Below are 20,724 nucleotides of genomic sequence, written 5' to 3' on the forward strand. Positions count from 1 at the left end.
AAATATTTTACTTTACTGTATTTTTAGAACAAAACCCCAAGTTGGAAGAAAACATTTAACATGAAGGAAGCATGTTTGTGCTTGTGCCACGTTTGCCAGATTTGCCAAAATGACACATGCCGCTTGCAAAAAACAGACCCACATGACCCATTTCATTGCAAAACCTGGCAACAGTGGAGACCTGATGAATTTTTTTCTTTCCTCAGTGTGCGGATCCAATCTGCATGATTGTGTTCAGTGTGGTGTCCCTCTGACCCTTACTGAGAAAGCACCAAGTGAAACCACTGGGCCTCAGCCCCCCGTCAACAATGAGGTAGAGGATGCAGGTCAGGTACCTCTCCCACCTCTCCCAGAAAGCCCCCAGCATCAGGGTGAACAGGCTGAAGAGTCAGAGGATGAAAGCGATTATGATGATGATGAAGCTGATAATGATGATGACTGGACTCTTCAGCAGCAGAGCAATTTCTCATTTCAGCTTCCAGCAGCTTCCACTGAGGGGAACACACAGTTTGTCAGACATCCGGCTCTGGACGGCGTGAGCAAAATCATAGACGATGTCCACGAATATCTACGAAACAGAATTCCAAGAGAGTCCTTTGGCTACATGGCCCCAGGATATGGCAGGGACCACCCTCTGCTGAGCAGGAATGCTTGGAAGGCTGATGCATGGGGTGCCAGCTTTGGGGTGGCAGGGAATAGTTCCACACTTGGATGGTATCCGCTTTACAATACGCTGCAGCAGAGTGTATTGTACAATACACCAGCTACTTATGCCTCCAGTGCACCTAAACCTGCTTTCTTGGTGATGGCACAGAATTACCAACCTCAGTACAGCTCCTGGTCTGGAAACACTGTCAGATTTCCTAATAAGGTCAGAGCTCACAGTTCCAATGCTGCTCCTGCCGTGGGCCAGAGCTGTAGGAGCCAGACGGAGCAAAGGAGCTCCAGGAAGAGGAGGAGAGAGACAAACTCCCCGAGCTCCTCTCACTGCTCCGAGACAGAGAGCGTCCCCAGGAAGATGAGAAGATGAGAGCATGAATGAGAATGAAAAGTCACGTCGATCAAGCAATAATAATAAAAACTTATGCTTGAAGTTTTGTAGAAGTAATAAAGATAAAATAAAATGCAATTATTTCATGTTTAACATAGCCTGTGTTCAATTGTTTTTTTGAGGGTCCAGCTCATATTTTATGATACAAATATAACATCTTTAAGAAATTTCTGTAATCACAAACAATACAGTCCAAAGTCTTAGATGATTACCAAGAACTTCATGTTTATTCCATGATTTATGCAAAGCTAATATAAATTCAAATTCAAAATTCAAATTCAAAATGTATTTATTCAGTGCCTTTTACAACAGATGTTGTGAAAAAGCAGCTTTACAAATGTCCAAGCCAAGAGCGACAGTGGCAAGGCAAAGCTCCCTAGAGCATGAGGAAGAAACCTTGAGAAGAACCAAGACTCAAGGCGGGGGGAAGGGGGGGGCATCCTCCTCTGGCTGACAACGGTCACCACAATGATAACAGTTTAAAGAGAAAAATAAATTAAAAATGAAATAAGCAAATGTACACGTTTACTTAGCTGATACGTACTATTATGGAAAATATTATTTAATTCATTTTTGATTTTCTTGAGAATTCTTTATAATATACTTCAATATATCTGAATATCTTGAATACATAATATTTTTTCAATTTTTGAAACTGTTGATACAGCACATATTTAATTCAAACTATAGTCTATGTAGACTTCCAACACACACTGTCAGCTGTTAGCATCTCTTAAAGAATAATACTTGATATTGACTCAGTGTGGTAATAATTCTGCTGAGAAGTTGCAACAATGTCATAGGAGCTCAGTGCAGCAGTATGAGGTCACTCTGTTTCACTGGCAAACTACAGCAGCACAAAATCCCTTCAGTTCTTCAGAGCACCCATCAGACGTTTTTGGACCTGACTGAGCATAGGATGCAGAATATAATGTCATTCAGATAAAGAGGGCCTATGAAACGTCCTAGTGCCTACCAACGGATGGCTATGATGTACCGTGACAACCTGCGCACCGTTGGCTACGTCTACGTCCCACTGACTTTGCTGGTGGAATGCCAGGAATTGGACATGGAAGGCATCTCTGAGTGGATAAAGTAGGCCAAGCCATGCATCTGGTGGAAAGCCATCAGATACTACTATGTGCAGGTTACAAGTGACATGCTAGGGTTGAGGTTGGGGTTGAGGTCGGGGTTAGAGAACTCCTGCCTGACTCAGCACACCTGCGGGTGTCGGCGACTACATGGAATCCCAGGAGAGGATGCACCTAAAGAATGTAGACTTCAGACAGTACACGACTGCCTGTGTGGTGTCTTCTAGAGAAAAGGCAACTTCTCAACATGTACTGTCACTCAGGAATTTTGTGTTCTTGGCCCAGTACCTGCAGGCCAAACCCTGCTATGGGAAAGACGCTTCGTTATAAGACACACGGGTTTAAACTGAACGGAGAATGCCCTCAGCCCTGTATTGATTCAAGCAGAATATTTTTTTCCTCATTGACATTGACATCCCATTCACTTTAACAGCAATAATCAAAACATAGCTTTGTGTTCTGAACCTTGTTAGAAGTAATAATCTTTTTGTTATGTGGTCCCAATTACAGCTGTAAACTCGCCATGTTAACACCCCATACAAAGAAGCTGTGATTAAAAAGTATTAACCAAAAGCGACGTTTAATTTTATCCAGTGCTTTTTCAAGATGTGGATGATAGGACGTACTGCATTGTGAACATAAGCTGTATATATACAGTCTATAGTTATGCACATGCTGCCACCATGTGGTGGTTCTTTAAAATATTAATAAAATTTAAGTAATTATGCATGATTCATGGGACACATTTTACGTAAGAAAATATATGAACAAAAAAACCCATCAAGCATATTTTGAAAAGTGAAATTTCAAGGGTCCTCTATATTTTAGTCAGGCACCAAAAGTCAGTGCTTATTGAAAGACCAAAATCATAGAGAAATGTATCATTCTACTGCATTCAAAACCGGCAGGGTGGTACCAATCCTGAAGAAGGCCACACTTGACAGCTCCAGCGTTACCAACTACAGACCGGTATCACTTCTCTCTTTCCTCTCAAGAGCCCTTGAACGAGCAGTTTAAAATCAATTGTCTCTTTTTCTCACACAGAACCAGCTGCATGATCCCAGTCAGTCTGGCTACAAACCGGCACATTCTATAGAAATGGCCCTCATAGCAGTGACTGAGAAACTTCATGCTGCTAAAGCTGTCAAACTGTCATCTGTTTTGATTCTTCTAGACCTTTCAGCAGCCTTTGACACAGTGAACCACAACATTCTTCTCTCTGTTCTCTCCAGGCTTGGTGTGACTGGCTCTGCTTGGAGATGGTTTCAGTCCTACCTGGAGGGACGGTCCTATCAGGTGACATGGAAAGGATCCACATCCAAACCGTGTAGACTCTCCACTGGTGTTCCACAAGGCTAAGTATCAGGCCCCCTTCTCTTCTCTTTGTATACTCGTTCTCTTGGTGATGTAATATCTTCTCATAGTTTGTCCTACCACTGCTATGCTGAGGACATTCGATTATTGCTTTCTTTTCCACTCTCTGACATGCAGGTCTCCAGACGTATCTCAGCATGCTTGACTGACATCGCATCATGGATGACAGTCCAACCCTTGAAGCTCAACCCCAGTAAAACCGAGCTTCTGTTCATCTCAGGTAATCCCAACCCTTACCATGACCTCACAGTTTCCTTCGAGAACTCCCTGGTATCACCATCCGAAGCTGCCCGTAGCCTGGGCGTAACTTTGGACAATAGGTTGTCGTTCTCAACTCATGTTTCTAATCTAACACGGTCTTGCAGATTCCTCCTTTGTAGCATACAGAGGATTCGACCCTTTCTCTCGCAGGAAGCTACCCAGGTGCTTGTGCAGTCTCTTGTGATCTCAAAGCTATACTACTGCAACTCGCTACTTGCTGGTCTTCCTCTAAGAGCCATCAAACCTCTACAACTTGTCCAGAATGCAGCAACCCGACTGGTCTTCAATCTTCCGAAGTTCACACGTTACTCCACAGCTGCGCTCCCTGTAGCTGCATGCATCAGATTTATCATTGTTTTTTTGAGGGTCCAGCTCATATTTTATGATACAAATATAACATCTTTAAGAAATTTCTGTAATCACATACAATACAGTCCAAAGTCTTAGATGATTACCAAGAACTTCATGTTTATTCCATGATTTATGCAAAGCTAATATAAATTCAAATTCAAAATTCAAATTCAAAATGTATTTATTCAGTGCTTTTTACAACAGATGTTGTCAAAAAGCAGCTTTACAAATGTCCAAGCCAAGAGCGACAGTGGCAAGGCAAAGCTCCCTAGAGCATGAGGAAGAAACCTTGAGAAGAATCAAGACTCAAGGCGGGGGGGAGGTGGGAAGCATCCTCCTCTGGCTGACAACGGTCACCACAATGATAACAGTTTAAAGAGAAAAATTAATTAAAAATGAAATAAGCAAATGTACAAGTTTACTTAGCTGATACGTACTATTCTGGAAAATATTATTTAATTCATTTTTGATTTTCGTGAGAATTCTTTACAATATACTGCAATATATCTGAATATCTTGAATACATAATATTTTTTCAATTTTTAAAACTGTTGATACAACACATATTTAATTCAAACTATAGTCTATGTAGAGTTCCAACACACACTGTCAGCTGTTAGCATCTCTTAAAGAATAATACTTGATATTACCTCAGTATGGTAATAATTCATTGGCTCCCTCTAGTTGCACGCATCAGATTTAAAACCTTGATGTTTGCCTACAAAGCCAAAAATGAACCATCCCCTTCATACATTAGGTCAATGGTCAAACCCCGATCCGTACCTGGAGTACTTCGAACCTCAAGTCTGGCTCGGCTTGAAATACCTTGCTTCAGATCTCATGGACGACAAGCATCGAGACCATTTTCTGTCCTGGCTCCAAGATGGTGGAATGAACTCCCACTTAAAGACATTGAAACAGCGTTTCCAAGCAGTGTATTCGCCCTAAACACTGTTTCAGGGCAAGAGATTATGTTTTAGAATAAAATGTAATGCATTTTAAATGGTATCTTTACATCGCTACTCTGTTCTTTACCTTTTAAACACATTGAAACAGCATTGTAATCGCCCTAAACACTGTTTCAGGGCAAGAGATTGTGTTTTAGACTAAAATGTAATGCATTATAAATGGTATCTTTACATCGCTACTCTGTTCTTTACCTTTTAATCACATTGAAACAGCATTGTAATCGCCCTAAACACTGTTTCAGGGCAAGAGATTGTGTTTTAGACTAAAATGTAATGCATTATAATTGGAATCTTTACATTGCTACTCTGTTCTTTACCTTTTAAACACATTGAAACAGCATTGTAATCACCCCAAACACTGTTTCAGGGCAAGAGATTGTGTTTTAGACTAAAATGTAATGCATTATAATTGGAATCTTTACATTGCTACTCTGTTCTTTACCTTTTAAACACATTGAAACAGCATTGTAATCACCCTAAACACTGTTTCAGGGCAAGAGATTGTGTTTTAGACTAAAATGTAATGCATTCTAAATGGTATCTTTACATGGCAAGTCTGTTCTTTACCTTTTAAACACATTGAAACAGCATTGTAATCACCCTAAACACTGTGTCAGGGCAAGAGATTGTGTTTTAGACTAAAATGTAATGCATTCTAAATGGTATCTTTACATTGCTACTCTGTTCTTTACCTTTTAAACACATTGAAACAGCGTTTCAAAGCATTGTATTCGCCCTAAACACTGTTTCAGGGCAAGAGATTGTGTTTTAGACTAAAATGTAATGCATTATAATTGGAATCTTTACATTGCTACTCTGTTCTTTACCTTTTAAACACATTGAAACAGCATTGTAATCGCCCTAAACACTGTTTCAGGGCAAGAGATTGTGTTTTAGACTAAAATGTAATGCATTATAATTGGAATCTTTACATTGCAACTCTTTTCTTTGACTTTTAAACACATTGAAACAGCGTTTCAAAGCATTGTATTCGCCCTAAACACTGTTTCAGGGCAAGAGATTGTGTTTTAGACTAAAATGTAATGCATTCTAAATGGTATCTTCACATTGCTACTCTGTTCTTTACCTTTTAAACATATTGAAACAGCATTGTAATCACCCTAAACACTGTGTCAGGGCAAGAGATTGTGTTTTAGACTAAAATGTAATGCATTATAATTGGAATCTTTAGATTGCAACTCTTTTCTTTGACTTTTAAACACATTGAAACAGCGTTTCAAAGCATTGTATTCGCCCTAAACACTGTTTCAGGGCAAGAGATTGTGTTTTAGACTAAAATGTAATGCATTATAAATGGAATCTTTACATTGCTACTCTGTTCTTTACCTTTTAAACATATCGAAACAGCATTGTATTCGCCCTAAACACTGTTTCAGGGCAAGGGATTGTGTTTTAGACTAAAATGTAATGCATTATAAATGGTATCTTCACATTGCTACTCTGTTCTTTACCTTTTAAACACATTGCAACAGCATTGTTTTCGCCCTAAACACTGTTTCATGGCAAGAGATTGTGTTTTAGACTAAAATGTAATGCATTATAAATGGAATCTTTACATTGCTACTCTATTCTTTACCTTTTAAACAGCATTGAAATCGCCCTAAACACTTTTTCAGGGCAAGAGATTGTGTTTTAGACTAAAATGTAATGCATTCTAAATGGAATCTTTACATTGCTACTCTATTCTTTACCTTTTAAACAGCATTGAAATCGCCCTAAACACTGTTTCAGGGCAAGAGATTGTGTTTTAGACTAAAATGTAATGCATTTTAAATGATATCTTTACATTGCTACTCTGTTCTTTACCTTTTAAACACATTGAAACAGCATTGTAATCGCCCTAAACACTGTTTCAGGGCAAGAGATTGTGTTTTAGACTAAAATGTAATGCATTATAATTGGAATCTTTAGATTGCAACTCTTTTCTTTGACTTTTAAACACATTGAAACAGCGTTTCAAAGCATTGTATTCGCCCTAAACACTGGTTCATGGCAAGAGATTGTGTTTTAGACTAAAATGTAATGCATTATAAATGGAATCTTTACATTGCTACTCTGTTCTTTGACTTTTAAACACATTAAAACAGCATTGTAATCGCCCTAAATACTGTTTCATGGCAAGAGATTGTGTTTTAGACTAAAATGTAATGCATTATAAATGGAATCTTTACATTGCTACTCTGTTCTTTACCTTTTAAACACATTGAAACAGCGTTTCCAAACATTGTATTCGCCCTAAACACTGTTTCAGGGCAAGAGATTGTGTTTTAGACTAAAATGTAATGCATTTTAAATGGTATCTTTACATCGCTACTCTGTTCTTTACCTTTTTAAAAAACATTGAAACAGCATTGTAATCGCCCTAAACACTGTTTCAGGGCAAGAGATTGTGTTTTAGACTAAAATGTAATGCATTATAAATGGAATCTTTACATTGCAACTCTGTTCTTTGACTTTTAAACACATTGAAACAGCGTTTCAAAGCATTGTATTCGCCCTAAACACTGTTTCAGGGCAAGAGATTGTGTTTTAGACTAAAATGTAATGCATTATAAATGGAATCTTTACATTGCTACTCTGTTCTTTACCTTTTAAAGACATTGAAACAGCGTTTCCAAGCATTATATTCGCCCTAAACACTGTTTCAGGGCAAGAGATTGTGTTTTAGACTAAAATGTAATGCATTATAAATGGTATCTTCACATTGCTACTCTGTTCTTTACCTTTTAAACACATTGCAACAGCAATGTATTCGCCCTAAACACTGTTTCATGGCAAGAGATTGTGTTTTAGACTAAAATGTAATGCATTATAAATGGAATCTTTACATTGCTACTCTGTTCTTTACCTTTTAAACAGCATTGAAATCGCCCTAAACACTGTTTCAGGGCAAGAGATTGTGTTTTAGGCTAAAATGTAATGCATTCTAAATGGTATCTTTACATTGCTACTCTGTTCTTTACCTTTTAAACACATTGAAACAGCGTTTCAAAGCATTGTATTCGCCCTAAACACTGTTTCAGGACAGGAGATTGTGTTTTAGAATAAAATGTAATGCATTATAAATGGTATCTTTACATTGCTACTCTGTTCTTTACCTTTTGAACACACTGAAACAGCATTGTAATCACCCCAAACACTGTTTCAGGGCAAGAGATTGTGTTTTAGACTAAAATGTAATGCATTATAATTGGAATCTTTACATTGCTACTCTGTTCTTTACCTTTTAAACACATTGAAACAGCATTGTAATCACCCTAAACACTGTTTCAGGGCAAGAGATTGTGTTTTAGACTAAAATGTAATGCATTCTAAATGGTATCTTTACATGGCAAGTCTGTTCTTTACCTTTTAAACACATTGAAACAGCATTGTAATCGCCCTAAACACTGTTTCAGGGCAAGAGATTGTGTTTTAGACTAAAATGTAATGCATTATAATTGGAATCTTTACATTGCAACTCTTTTCTTTGACTTTTAAACACATTGAAACAGCGTTTCAAAGCATTGTATTCGCCCTAAACACTGTTTCAGGGCAAGAGATTGTGTTTTAGACTAAAATGTAATGCATTCTAAATGGTATCTTCACATTGCTACTCTGTTCTTTACCTTTTAAACATATTGAAACAGCATTGTAATCACCCTAAACACTGTGTCAGGGCAAGAGATTGTGTTTTAGACTAAAATGTAATGCATTATAATTGGAATCTTTAGATTGCAACTCTTTTCTTTGACTTTTAAACACATTGAAACAGCGTTTCAAAGCATTGTATTCGCCCTAAACACTGTTTCAGGGCAAGAGATTGTGTTTTAGACTAAAATGTAATGCATTATAAATGGAATCTTTACATTGCTACTCTGTTCTTTACCTTTTAAACATATCGAAACAGCATTGTATTCGCCCTAAACACTGTTTCAGGGCAAGGGATTGTGTTTTAGACTAAAATGTAATGCATTATAAATGGTATCTTCACATTGCTACTCTGTTCTTTACCTTTTAAACACATTGCAACAGCATTGTTTTCACCCTAAACACTGTTTCATGGCAAGAGATTGTGTTTTAGACTAAAATGTAATGCATTATAAATGGAATCTTTACATTGCTACTCTATTCTTTACCTTTTAAACAGCATTGAAATCGCCCTAAACACTTTTTCAGGGCAAGAGATTGTGTTTTAGACTAAAATGTAATGCATTCTAAATGGAATCTTTACATTGCTACTCTATTCTTTACCTTTTAAACAGCATTGAAATCGCCCTAAACACTGTTTCAGGGCAAGAGATTGTGTTTTAGACTAAAATGTAATGCATTTTAAATGATATCTTTACATTGCTACTCTGTTCTTTACCTTTTAAACACATTGAAACAGCATTGTAATCGCCCTAAACACTGTTTCAGGGCAAGAGATTGTGTTTTAGACTAAAATGTAATGCATTATAATTGGAATCTTTAGATTGCAACTCTTTTCTTTGACTTTTAAACACATTGAAACAGCGTTTCAAAGCATTGTATTCGCCCTAAACACTGTTTCAGGGCAAGAGATTGTGTTTTAGATTAAAATGTAAAGCATTATAAATGGAATCTTTACATTGCAACTCTGTTCTTTGACTTTTAAACACATTGAAACAGCGTTTCAAAGCATTGTATTCGCCCTAAACACTGGTTCATGGCAAGAGATTGTGTTTTAGACTAAAATGTAATGCATTATAAATGGAATCTTTACATTGCTACTCTGTTCTTTGACTTTTAAACACATTAAAACAGCATTGTAATCGCCCTAAATACTGTTTCATGGCAAGAGATTGTGTTTTAGACTAAAATGTAATGCATTATAAATGGAATCTTTACATTGCTACTCTGTTCTTTACCTTTTAAACACATTGAAACAGCGTTTCCAAACATTGTATTCGCCCTAAACACTGTTTCAGGGCAAGAGATTGTGTTTTAGACTAAAATGTAATGCATTTTAAATGGTATCTTTACATCGCTACTCTGTTCTTTACCTTTTTAAAAAACATTGAAACAGCATTGTAATCGCCCTAAACACTGTTTCAGGGCAAGAGATTGTGTTTTAGACTAAAATGTAATGCATTATAAATGGAATCTTTACATTGCAACTCTGTTCTTTGACTTTTAAACACATTGAAACAGCGTTTCAAAGCATTGTATTCGCCCTAAACACTGTTTCAGGGCAAGAGATTGTGTTTTAGACTAAAATGTAATGCATTATAAATGGAATCTTTACATTGCTACTCTGTTCTTTACCTTTTAAAGACATTGAAACAGCGTTTCCAAGCATTATATTCGCCCTAAACACTGTTTCAGGGCAAGAGATTGTGTTTTAGACTAAAATGTAATGCATTATAAATGGTATCTTCACATTGCTACTCTGTTCTTTACCTTTTAAACACATTGCAACAGCAATGTATTCGCCCTAAACACTGTTTCATGGCAAGAGATTGTGTTTTAGACTAAAATGTAATGCATTATAAATGGAATCTTTACATTGCTACTCTGTTCTTTACCTTTTAAACAGCATTGAAATCGCCCTAAACACTGTTTCAGGGCAAGAGATTGTGTTTTAGGCTAAAATGTAATGCATTCTAAATGGTATCTTTACATTGCTACTCTGTTCTTTACCTTTTAAACACATTGAAACAGCGTTTCAAAGCATTGTATTCGCCCTAAACACTGTTTCAGGACAGGAGATTGTGTTTTAGAATAAAATGTAATGCATTATAAATGGTATCTTTACATTGCTACTCTGTTCTTTACCTTTTGAACACACTGAAACAGCATTGTAATCACCCCAAACACTGTTTCAGGGCAAGAGATTGTGTTTTAGACTAAAATGTAATGCATTATAATTGGAATCTTTACATTGCTACTCTGTTCTTTACCTTTTAAACACATTGAAACAGCATTGTAATCACCCTAAACACTGTTTCAGGGCAAGAGATTGTGTTTTAGACTAAAATGTAATGCATTCTAAATGGTATCTTTACATGGCAAGTCTGTTCTTTACCTTTTAAACACATTGAAACAGCATTGTAATCGCCCTAAACACTGTTTCAGGGCAAGAGATTGTGTTTTAGACTAAAATGTAATGCATTATAATTGGAATCTTTACATTGCAACTCTTTTCTTTGACTTTTAAACACATTGAAACAGCGTTTCAAAGCATTGTATTCGCCCTAAACACTGTTTCAGGGCAAGAGATTGTGTTTTAGACTAAAATGTAATGCATTCTAAATGGTATCTTCACATTGCTACTCTGTTCTTTACCTTTTAAACATATTGAAACAGCATTGTAATCACCCTAAACACTGTGTCAGGGCAAGAGATTGTGTTTTAGACTAAAATGTAATGCATTATAATTGGAATCTTTAGATTGCAACTCTTTTCTTTGACTTTTAAACACATTGAAACAGCGTTTCAAAGCATTGTATTCGCCCTAAACACTGTTTCAGGGCAAGAGATTGTGTTTTAGAATAAAATGTAATGCATTATAAATGGTATCTTTACATTGCTACTCTGTTCTTTACCTTTTGAACACACTGAAACAGCGTTTCAAAGCATTGTATTCGCCGTAAACACTGTTTCAGGGCAAGAGATTGTGTTTTATACTAAAATGTAATGCATTATAAATGGAATCTTTACATTGCTACTCTGTTCTTTGACTTTTAAAGACATTGAAACAGCGTTTCCAAGCATTGTATTCGCCCTAAACACTGTTTCAGGGCAAGAGATTGTGTTTTAGACTAAAATGTAATGCATTATAATTGGAATCTTTACATTGCAACTCTGTTCTTTGACTTTTAAACACATTGAAACAGCATTGTAATCGCCCTAAACACTGTTTCAGGGCAAGAGATTGTGTTTTAGACTAAAATGTAATGCATTATAAATGGAATCTTTACATTGCTACTCTGTTCTTTACCTTTTAAACACATTGAAACAGCATTGTAATCGCCCTAAACACTGTTTCAGGGGAAGAGATTGTGTTTTAGACTAAAATGTAATGCATTATAATTGGAATCTTTACATTGCAACTCTGTTCTTTGACTTTTAAACACATTGAAACAGCATTGTAATCGCCCTAAACACTGTTTCAGGGCAAGAGATTGTGTTTTAAATGGCCCCCTCAGCCATTCAGAACACATCAGAACCTCACGCAGTACCCTGCAGGAACTGCACATGGCCACCTTTGTTTTCTCACCGTGCTGCTGTTGAAGTCCAGGAGCAAATCCTCCTCTGATGTTCTCCTGTGCTGTCCTCCACAGGATGCTCATGAGTTCCTGATGCTCTGCTTACTGCAGCTGAAAGAGGAGGGAGAGAGACTCAGGGCCTCTTTCTTCTCTTACATCTGCCCTGTGGCAAACTTTGAGTTTCATATCAAGTCTGTGCTCACATGCACCAGGTAATTAGGTATCACTGTTGCATATCTCCTTTGTGTTAATTGACTGGTCTTAACCAGTCTTAACGTGTTTGTTTAAAGTACATTTTCTCACCGAGAGTAGGCGCTTTCTCCGGACATCTCTGTTTAAAGTATTCATGAAAGTTTCATAACATACATAACTTAAATATGAACATGTAAAATGCTCACAAGTTCAGCTTGTATTCATCATATAGCTTTCAAATCTCAGAGTGTGTGTGAATTTGGGAAAACATAACAGGAGAGAGGAGAGAGAGAGACCAAAAAGAAGAGAGATGCAAGCTGAGAGAGACACAGAGACAGAATGAGAGAGAATGAAAGAGGCCTGTTAATACAGAGATGGCGTTCGATCCGTGATGCGTTTTCAGTTAATCATATGAAAAAAAAGGTGTATTTGTTTGTTGCAGGAATGTGCACCCACTGGCACCTACAGACTCCAGGCGGTGGTTTCTCATTTAGGTGACAGCATGGACCATGGTGAGTAATCTGACATTATTTATACACGTGCAGTGGAAACTATTAAATGACTAAGGACCACCGACTACTCCGACAGGCCACTATATCAGTGACACAGCTGAGGGAGAAGGACAGAGCTGGTTGTCATTCAGTGACTTAAAAGTATCAAGAAGCACTGAGCCAGCCATCCTGAAGAGCAGGACAAAAACAGCCTACCTGATTTTCTACGTGCACAGGTAGAATCTCACCTTTCAGACTTGGGAATGTAGGTACCTCAGTCTAGGAGCACTCTAACAGAAACAAGTTTTACAAGCTTATATATGTAGGGAGTAAATTAGCCTTTACTGTGCCCTGGGACTGCAGGTCTCTTGTGCATGACAGGTGAGTGAGGCCTACTCCCAGCACCGGTTGGCAGGTGCTAACCTTCTTTCTCAGTCCTTTCACCCTTCCCTCTCTGTAAAAGAATTAAAAAATTTTTAACCCATTAAAATGAGCCATTTTTTATTCTCCACAAAATAGTAAATGCCCCCTCTGGCGTTCTTGTTAAAACACTTTTTCCATATTTTTATGCCATAGATTTATAACATGAATAATACTATACTTGTCAAGTCAACATATTTAGATGAGGTGTCCTAGTGTCAGCTATTGTCTTCTAATCGCTATTGGAGATGTACAAGTCCCCATTCTTTATCCCCAACATTGTTCATACTAAAAGATTAATTTCTTTTCCAAGTAGCACATGGCAGGGATTAAACACCTATTTACATGGATGTCACTTCCATCGCCACATATGAGAACACTACCAGGGTGCTTCACTGACAGAGGAAGAGCTTCAGTCCTTTTTGAGAAATAACCAACTTGTATTTTAATTTGCAGATGTTAGGAGTGAACCAGCATCTGTCTATAGTTCTTTTAATTGTGAGCACACATATTTAAACCCTTGTTTTGTTGTTGCTTGTCAGTGTTTGACCCCATGTATGCTGCTTTGCTGTGTTTTAAGACTGCCTGTTATGTTCTAAGTAGTGTTAATGCTTAATGTTCTTCGTGTTTGGTTTTGTCTTGTTCTGTATGATAATAAACGTCTGTGGCATCTGAACCGCAGCTCATCTTTGCATCCGGCTTCACGTCACAGGAACACCGACCGTTGAAGGTTGCCTCGAGCCAAGGGAAAGAAGAAAAAGGGGAAGAAGCAGTGTAGCTGCTTCTACCCAACCCATGCAGGAGAATCCTCCATGCTTGTGGGAACACTCCCTGTCATCACATCGGGGGAGAGTATCTCTGGAGGATTTTGGGGGGGCCCTGGTGGTGGTCCAGGATCAGATGCTGCAGAGTCCTGCCTACCTTCACTGGATTACCGGGACCCGTACGATTACGACTACCAATATCCAGGGTCTGACTCTGCAGGGTCCTACTCTCCCCCCACGGACTACCAGGAGGACTATGAGGATTACAGCAGGAGTGAGGAGTATGTTGACGTCGGCCTCAGGTCGGACACCGAATCCGACCGCTCTGAGGATCCATCAGTGGAGGTGGAGGAGGCCCGCCATGAGGATCCTTCCTGTGGTTTATAGACCGGGTCAGAGGACTCTGAAAGCAACGAGCCTCCGATGTTAGTGCTTAATGTTCTTCGTGTTTGGTTTCATTTTGTTTTGTGTGTTAATAAACATCTGTCTCATGTGAACCACGGCTCGTCTTTGCATCCTGCCTTGTCTCCCACGTCACAGAACAGCAATTCATCTACACTTCTCACAGATAAAACTATTGCTAACGGCGAAGAATAAACATGTTGCAAAAAAGCAGTAAGAGCTAGTATGCAGAAACAGTGGTGTTAGCGTGAAACAGTTTCAAAAACAGGAGTCTCCTTATGAAGGAAGGAGGTCCTTATGAACCTCTGTATTTTGACAGCAAGTATTGACCATGTGCCATTAAAACCATGCCAGGTATGGTATTAATCCACAAAATAGCACATCAAATCTAATTATTTGGCTAGTACAGGGTTATGCAATATTCCCTCAACTCAGCAAAATGCAACAGCTTGAATTACTTAACTGATTAATAATAATAAAAAATCTTTCCTGACTATAAAAATATAGCTGACCCATTCGAAAGATTAAACATCCAGTGAGTGTGTATCCTGGCATGTTAAGGTAAAAGGCATCTCCGACTGGAATACATTTAAGCGGTTTCGGGCGCCATCTGGTGGCGACTTGGAGTCCTTATCACGCTCTCATTTCTTTTGTATGGCGGGACAAGTGTTTTGTTATCCTACCTATCGAACAGTTCTACCTAGATTTAATGCACTTATGTACATTAGCATTAGTCCAGGCTTCTGGTGTTTATTTTGGATGCATATATTATAATTAGGCTACTGTGGACATTTGTATTTTGTATAGCTACAGCACCTGTACTTCACACACGTGTAGTAATCGGATCTAGAAAGTTGCCAGCCCTATTAAAATATTAGATTTATAGTATAATAGTTTCATTAAACAGACAACGCGTTAATCACAATAATTTGCATGATGATTAATCTTGAACCAAAAATCTCGCCGGGAGCTGTAGTTCTCTTTCCAGACACACACCCAATAAAACTGTGCTTGATCATTTCTTATTGATAGCCACTGACTATAGGATCAATAGAATAGTACAACCAAATAACCTTTAATGTTTTGCTTTACTGTAATACAATTTAGAATTGCGATGTTACCCTTTTAAGAAGAACTGAACACATTGTGACAAGAGCAACTAGATGAAGCTTTATTGACATGCTGGTCAAGGACTCACATCCAATATGTTTAAAATACATTAATTGAGGCCAAGTGCAGCATAAAAAAATATTTTAACTTCACACAGAACCAAAACCATCAACATCAAAATATAAATGTATAAAAATATGGGTATTGTTAAAAAAAATGTTAAAAATGGGGCCTCCCACAGAAAGGCATGGCACAGTCAGCGACTTCAATTCAAAGTTTTTTATTCAAAGTAAAAAAAAACAAAAACAAAAAAACACTTGGGCAGGTTGGTGGCGCTCTACACGAACTTGGACAGACGCTTGGGGCTGAGCGGGATGTATGTGGACATGTCGGAGTGCTGCGCCGTCACCCAGCTCATGACGTTTGCCCGCCGCAGCTGGGAGTTGGGGCCAAGGAAGGGAAGGAAGGGTTAAACAACAAGATGAGTGACAGCAAGGAAAGTGTTAGGAAGGATTTCATAATGGCTTTAAAAAGGCGAGGCGAGGGCACCTGGTGGGCTGGACTTTGGTGTCATCTTCGTCCTCCGAGTCGCTGGAGATGATGATGACGCTCATAGCTGGGCTAGGCGTGTCAGAGATGATAATGGGCTCCGATGCGTCGCCCATGCCATGCACGGGGGAGGACACAGGTCTGGCACAGGGTCAGAGGAGCACGTCAACACTCTCAACACACACTGCACACTCGAGTGAACACACACAACCTATCACCAAAGTGTGATGGCACAGAGCCATCCAGCACTTGTTACAACAGTTGTACCCACAATGCAGACCCACACACTAGACCAGTAGGTCTCGAGTCCTGTTCTAGGGTTCCCTTGCACTGAATTAGTGCGGAGTTTTAGCGTTAATGCCAACCATTAAAAAGTGCAATAAGAAGCAGGGAGTACCTAGCCCGGCTCTCTGCTTGGCGATCTTTTGACCTCTTGAACCCGCCCTGCTGTGCCGGTTGTCCCACCTGGCTGTGCTGGGCGAGCCAGCTGCTGAAGGTGTCATTGAGGTTGGCAGCTGTGCTGGCCCCGCCCCCCGCCCCACCCCCACTGCCAAACAGGCTCTTGCTGCCATCACACCCTGTGCACTGCCGATTGCAGATCTCCATTTTCTGGAAGCAAGATTTCACACTGCAGCGAGAGAGAGAGAGAAAGAGAGACACGGGCGGGGGGCAAGTTACAGTGCTACCATTTGGATTTGTAAATTAAGATGGTGTTCCTTAATTTTTTTTAAAAACTGTGACATGTAGATTGGAAGGCCTGGAACAACTCACTGGGCACTTTGAGGGAACTGGAGGAGGTGGCTCATGGTGACAAACGGGTGCTTCAGGGCCTTCATCGGCGTGATCCGTTTGTCAGCGTCCAGCGTGAGCATCTTGTTCAGCAGGTCGATGAACTCCCGCCGGTCTGCCTTCTCCGCCGAGACGTCTGCGCCTTCCAGACTGGTCGTATTGACCTGTGCGAGAGACCCAGGGGTGAGTCATATTAAACACCAGCAGAGGGCACCGATCCACCTAAGACGCAGCAAGTTCTGCAGCAAGTTACTATGCATTGCTCTGCCTTTCGTAGACGCCGTTCTCCAGAGCGACTCACGTGCGTTCCTCATTATGACAGCACGAACGCTCGAGCTTTGAGCTAGCACCTTGCTCGACCTGCTCTACAACGTGAGCCGTGGAAGCTGTTTCTCACGTTCTTCAAATTCACATCACAGCAGTAAAGCAATGCGTACAGTTATGCGCACAAAAGCCAAATTAACCTGCATCATGTCGTCAAGACAGGTGAAAATGTACTTCCGTGTCTCTTTGGACTTGATGCCATGCTCTGCCTCATGCTCTGAAGGCGTCTGGAGAAAGGAAAGAAAAAATCAACCATTCAGCTCCACCATAAAGTTACATGACATCATTAAGTTACATCCCTTATGAAACAAACACATGGTATTTGGCATTGAAAGACTGGCAAACCTTGAGTCTCCACAGGGGGCAGCTGGAGTCAGGGCTCCTGTGGAAATAGTAGTTGCTCTTGGTCCCTGCGCTTAGCAGGTACTCTGCTGGTAGGCCCTGCGTCTGGGAGATGTAACGGATCTGCAGAGACACCACATGGCAAGAGGATTACGATTTCATTTTGTGTTCATCCTTCCATTTTCAAAATGCATGTATAAACAAACAAACAAACAAAAAAAACAGGCCATAGAAACTCTTATTATTTATATTAATCCTAAAAATGAGATAGCCAAAGCAGCAGCTAAAAGCGCAAACCATACAGTCACTCTCTTCTAGCCATTATGGACTCCCTAACAAACTGCATAGTTAGAAGAACGGCCATTGCCATTAGCAACACTACGCCACTCTATTCACAAATAAGATTTACGTCTTCATCACACAGTGAGAAAAGTATGAAAAGAAAATGAAAAAAACGACCCCAAATCAGCGAAATTCTACAGATCTCTATGAATTTAAGCGCAAGAAGCGTGAAAAAGACTAGGCACAGCTCAAAGACCCGTGTGCTTACCTGATCATATTCAGAGGCTCCCGGATACAGGGGAGAGCCCAGAAACAGCTCGGCGATGACACAGCCCAGCAACCACATATCCACGGCCTCGCAGAACGGGAGATCCAGGATGATCTCAAGTGACTTGAACCAAAAACACCGATATCGCCATCATGAAATCAGCCTCGGTTGATTCCGTCGTTTGTGGTGATTCGGCGGCAATTGCTTAACACAAAGGGTGCTGAATTCATTCATGAAAATGTAAAAGGTTTAAATAGTATTTTGTTGATGAGTCCAGGTTTTTTTCCCCCCCGAAACACCACTTTACATTACACACCTTTACATTACATTACACAATATGCAAAAATGCACTGACACTACAATGATGTTCTGTTTTCCATTAAGTAAATACAGAGTATCAATGCAGTTAAACACTGTTACTCAGTAAACGACACTGTTAATTAAATGGTATAGCTACAATGCAACAGCAGTTTTGTACAGACATGACCAATACTGATATTACCAAAGCCTGCAACTCGGAGCATCCTATCTAATCTCAGACACTGAAGATGGTTGCTAAATAACAGCACTCACATGAATCACTAAAATTAAACCACTTGTAAATCAAATATGAATCAGTCGTGCTCCAGTTAACTGGAATGCTTATCACGATTTTAATGTGTAGCAGGGTCATCACAACTGCCAAAATGTGCAGCTCTACTCTAAAGCACACTCGAGTGCAACAAGTGCACACTTATTTCTAACACGCCTCAGCACATGTCCCTCACCGGTAGTATCTGGTCTGCAGGTAGCTGGAGCACACGGCCTCGGAGACGTGGCTAGCCGAGCCGAAGTCGATGACTTTGACCCTGTACGGCTGCCTGACGGGGTCCACCAGCATGATGTTTTCGGGCTTGAGGTCGGTGTGGATCAGGCCCAGGCTCTTCAGCTTCATGAGCGTCGTGGCGACCTGCTGCAGCACGGGCCAGATGCACTTAAACAGAAGCGGGCTGAACATGCTGTCCTTCAGGAAGTCATAGAGGCTCTGCCCCAGCATCTCGAACACCAGGCACATGTGCTTCTTGTGCTGGAAGCACTCGTACGCGCGCACGAAGTTGAACTCGTCTGCGTTTTCCCTGCTCAGGCGTCTCAGGATTTAATTTTTCTGCATGTTTTTTTTTTTTATACACATCCAAACAGGCATGGCAATTGTAGCTAAGCCTTCTTTTTATAGTAAGCTTCAAGCTGTCCATGTGTTATCTGAACTAGTTCCTACTGATGCTTTGAAAATTAGAACTAGTGTGCTGATACCAAACACAAGTGTTTTTGTGCTACCCTGGCTGTATACAGATTCCACAGTGTGAGTTAGCACATCTGATACCAACAAACAGAATCAGGGCTACAGCTGATTCCATATCAAAAGCTCTAAAAAAGCAGGCAAAACTTTCCCACCTCGATCTGACCCTGTCGAGCAAAGAATGGATGGTTTTGCAGGATCTTGATGGCAACCATTTCATTGGTGTCCTTCTTGGAGCATTTGGCCACATGGCCAAAACTTCCACAACCAAGGAAGTGCAGCACCTCGTAGCTGTTGGAGGCAGAGCAGAGGATCCCATTCTGCCCCAGCTGGTATTCGCAATCGCCTACGGATTTTCTATCTGCGGTACAACCGGAGTACGCAATGGACTGGGTGGAAGAGGTGGTTGTTCCGCTCCTGGCCACGCGCTTGGACAATGAAGGGGTGTAGAGATCCTCCAGGATCTGTACGCTGTCGCTGCTGTGTTCCCCTTCTCTCTTCCTCTTCAGGCTGCACCGCTTCTGACGGGCGTCTTCTCCCCGCTGGCTGGACGACGACGCAGCCTTGTCTGAGGCTCCAGAGGGGGAAAAGACCAGGGCAGGTAAGCCATCGGTTGAACTGAACCCTGGATCCGAGGACCAGGACTCCGCAGGTAGTAATTGCTCTCGAATTTTACTTTCTTGGCGATCCCACTGGAGGAATCTGAAGGGGAAGAGAATATACCTTTAGGGAAAGATGAAAACAGGGCCACTAACCAAAGGAATGCTATGCGGATCTAGTTAGGGGCTATATTCAAAATTAAAACTAAAACAGCAGATTAAAACAACAAAAACATGATCTATGATTTAGCTAACGCTAGCTAACTAACGCTAACGCTAACCGCTAGTTAACTTCATAACTTACCCTGAGTGTTGATTATTTTCCCACCTTTAACCTTACGGAAAGAAGGCTCATGAAAACCGAACGGATTTAATTCATGATCATCCATGTTGTTTTGCGGTTCTTAATTTAAATAATTGAAATTATTAGCACGCTATATCGACCGGAGTGAGAAGATTTCCACCAAATATCAATTCGCTACTCTACGGACTCTTCGTTCCATGGCAACAAGGTGACATGGACAGGTGTAACGTCATAAAATGGAATTTCAAGTGCACGTATTGAACCTCGCCAGTAGACAAGATAAAAGC

General features: G+C 40.1%; 1 protein-coding gene across 1 annotated transcript in view; it reads right to left on the reverse strand.

Annotated features, from left to right (window-relative positions):
* Nucleotides 1-20,522, reverse strand: part of LOC145655729 (homeodomain-interacting protein kinase 1-like) — a 130,985-nt gene extending 110,463 nt beyond the window's left edge. Inside the window, exons 1-6 of the mRNA XM_081709222.1 lie at nucleotides 20,438-20,522; nucleotides 19,690-19,895; nucleotides 18,259-18,381; nucleotides 17,712-17,813; nucleotides 17,148-17,206; nucleotides 16,254-16,394 (exon numbers count right to left, since the gene is read on the reverse strand). Of these exons, the coding sequence (XP_081565348.1) occupies nucleotides 16,254-16,394; nucleotides 17,148-17,206; nucleotides 17,712-17,813; nucleotides 18,259-18,381; nucleotides 19,690-19,895; nucleotides 20,438-20,522 (716 nt within the window). The remainder of the gene's footprint in view (nucleotides 1-16,253; nucleotides 16,395-17,147; nucleotides 17,207-17,711; nucleotides 17,814-18,258; nucleotides 18,382-19,689; nucleotides 19,896-20,437) is intronic.
* Between the last annotated feature and the right edge of the window lie 202 nt (nucleotides 20,523-20,724).

The sequence above is a fragment of the Electrophorus electricus genome, unplaced genomic scaffold (genome assembly GCF_041902795.1).
Source record: "Electrophorus electricus isolate QZ-2024a unplaced genomic scaffold, ASM4190279v1 Scaffold33, whole genome shotgun sequence".
Taxonomy (NCBI): Eukaryota; Metazoa; Chordata; class Actinopteri; order Gymnotiformes; family Gymnotidae; genus Electrophorus; species Electrophorus electricus.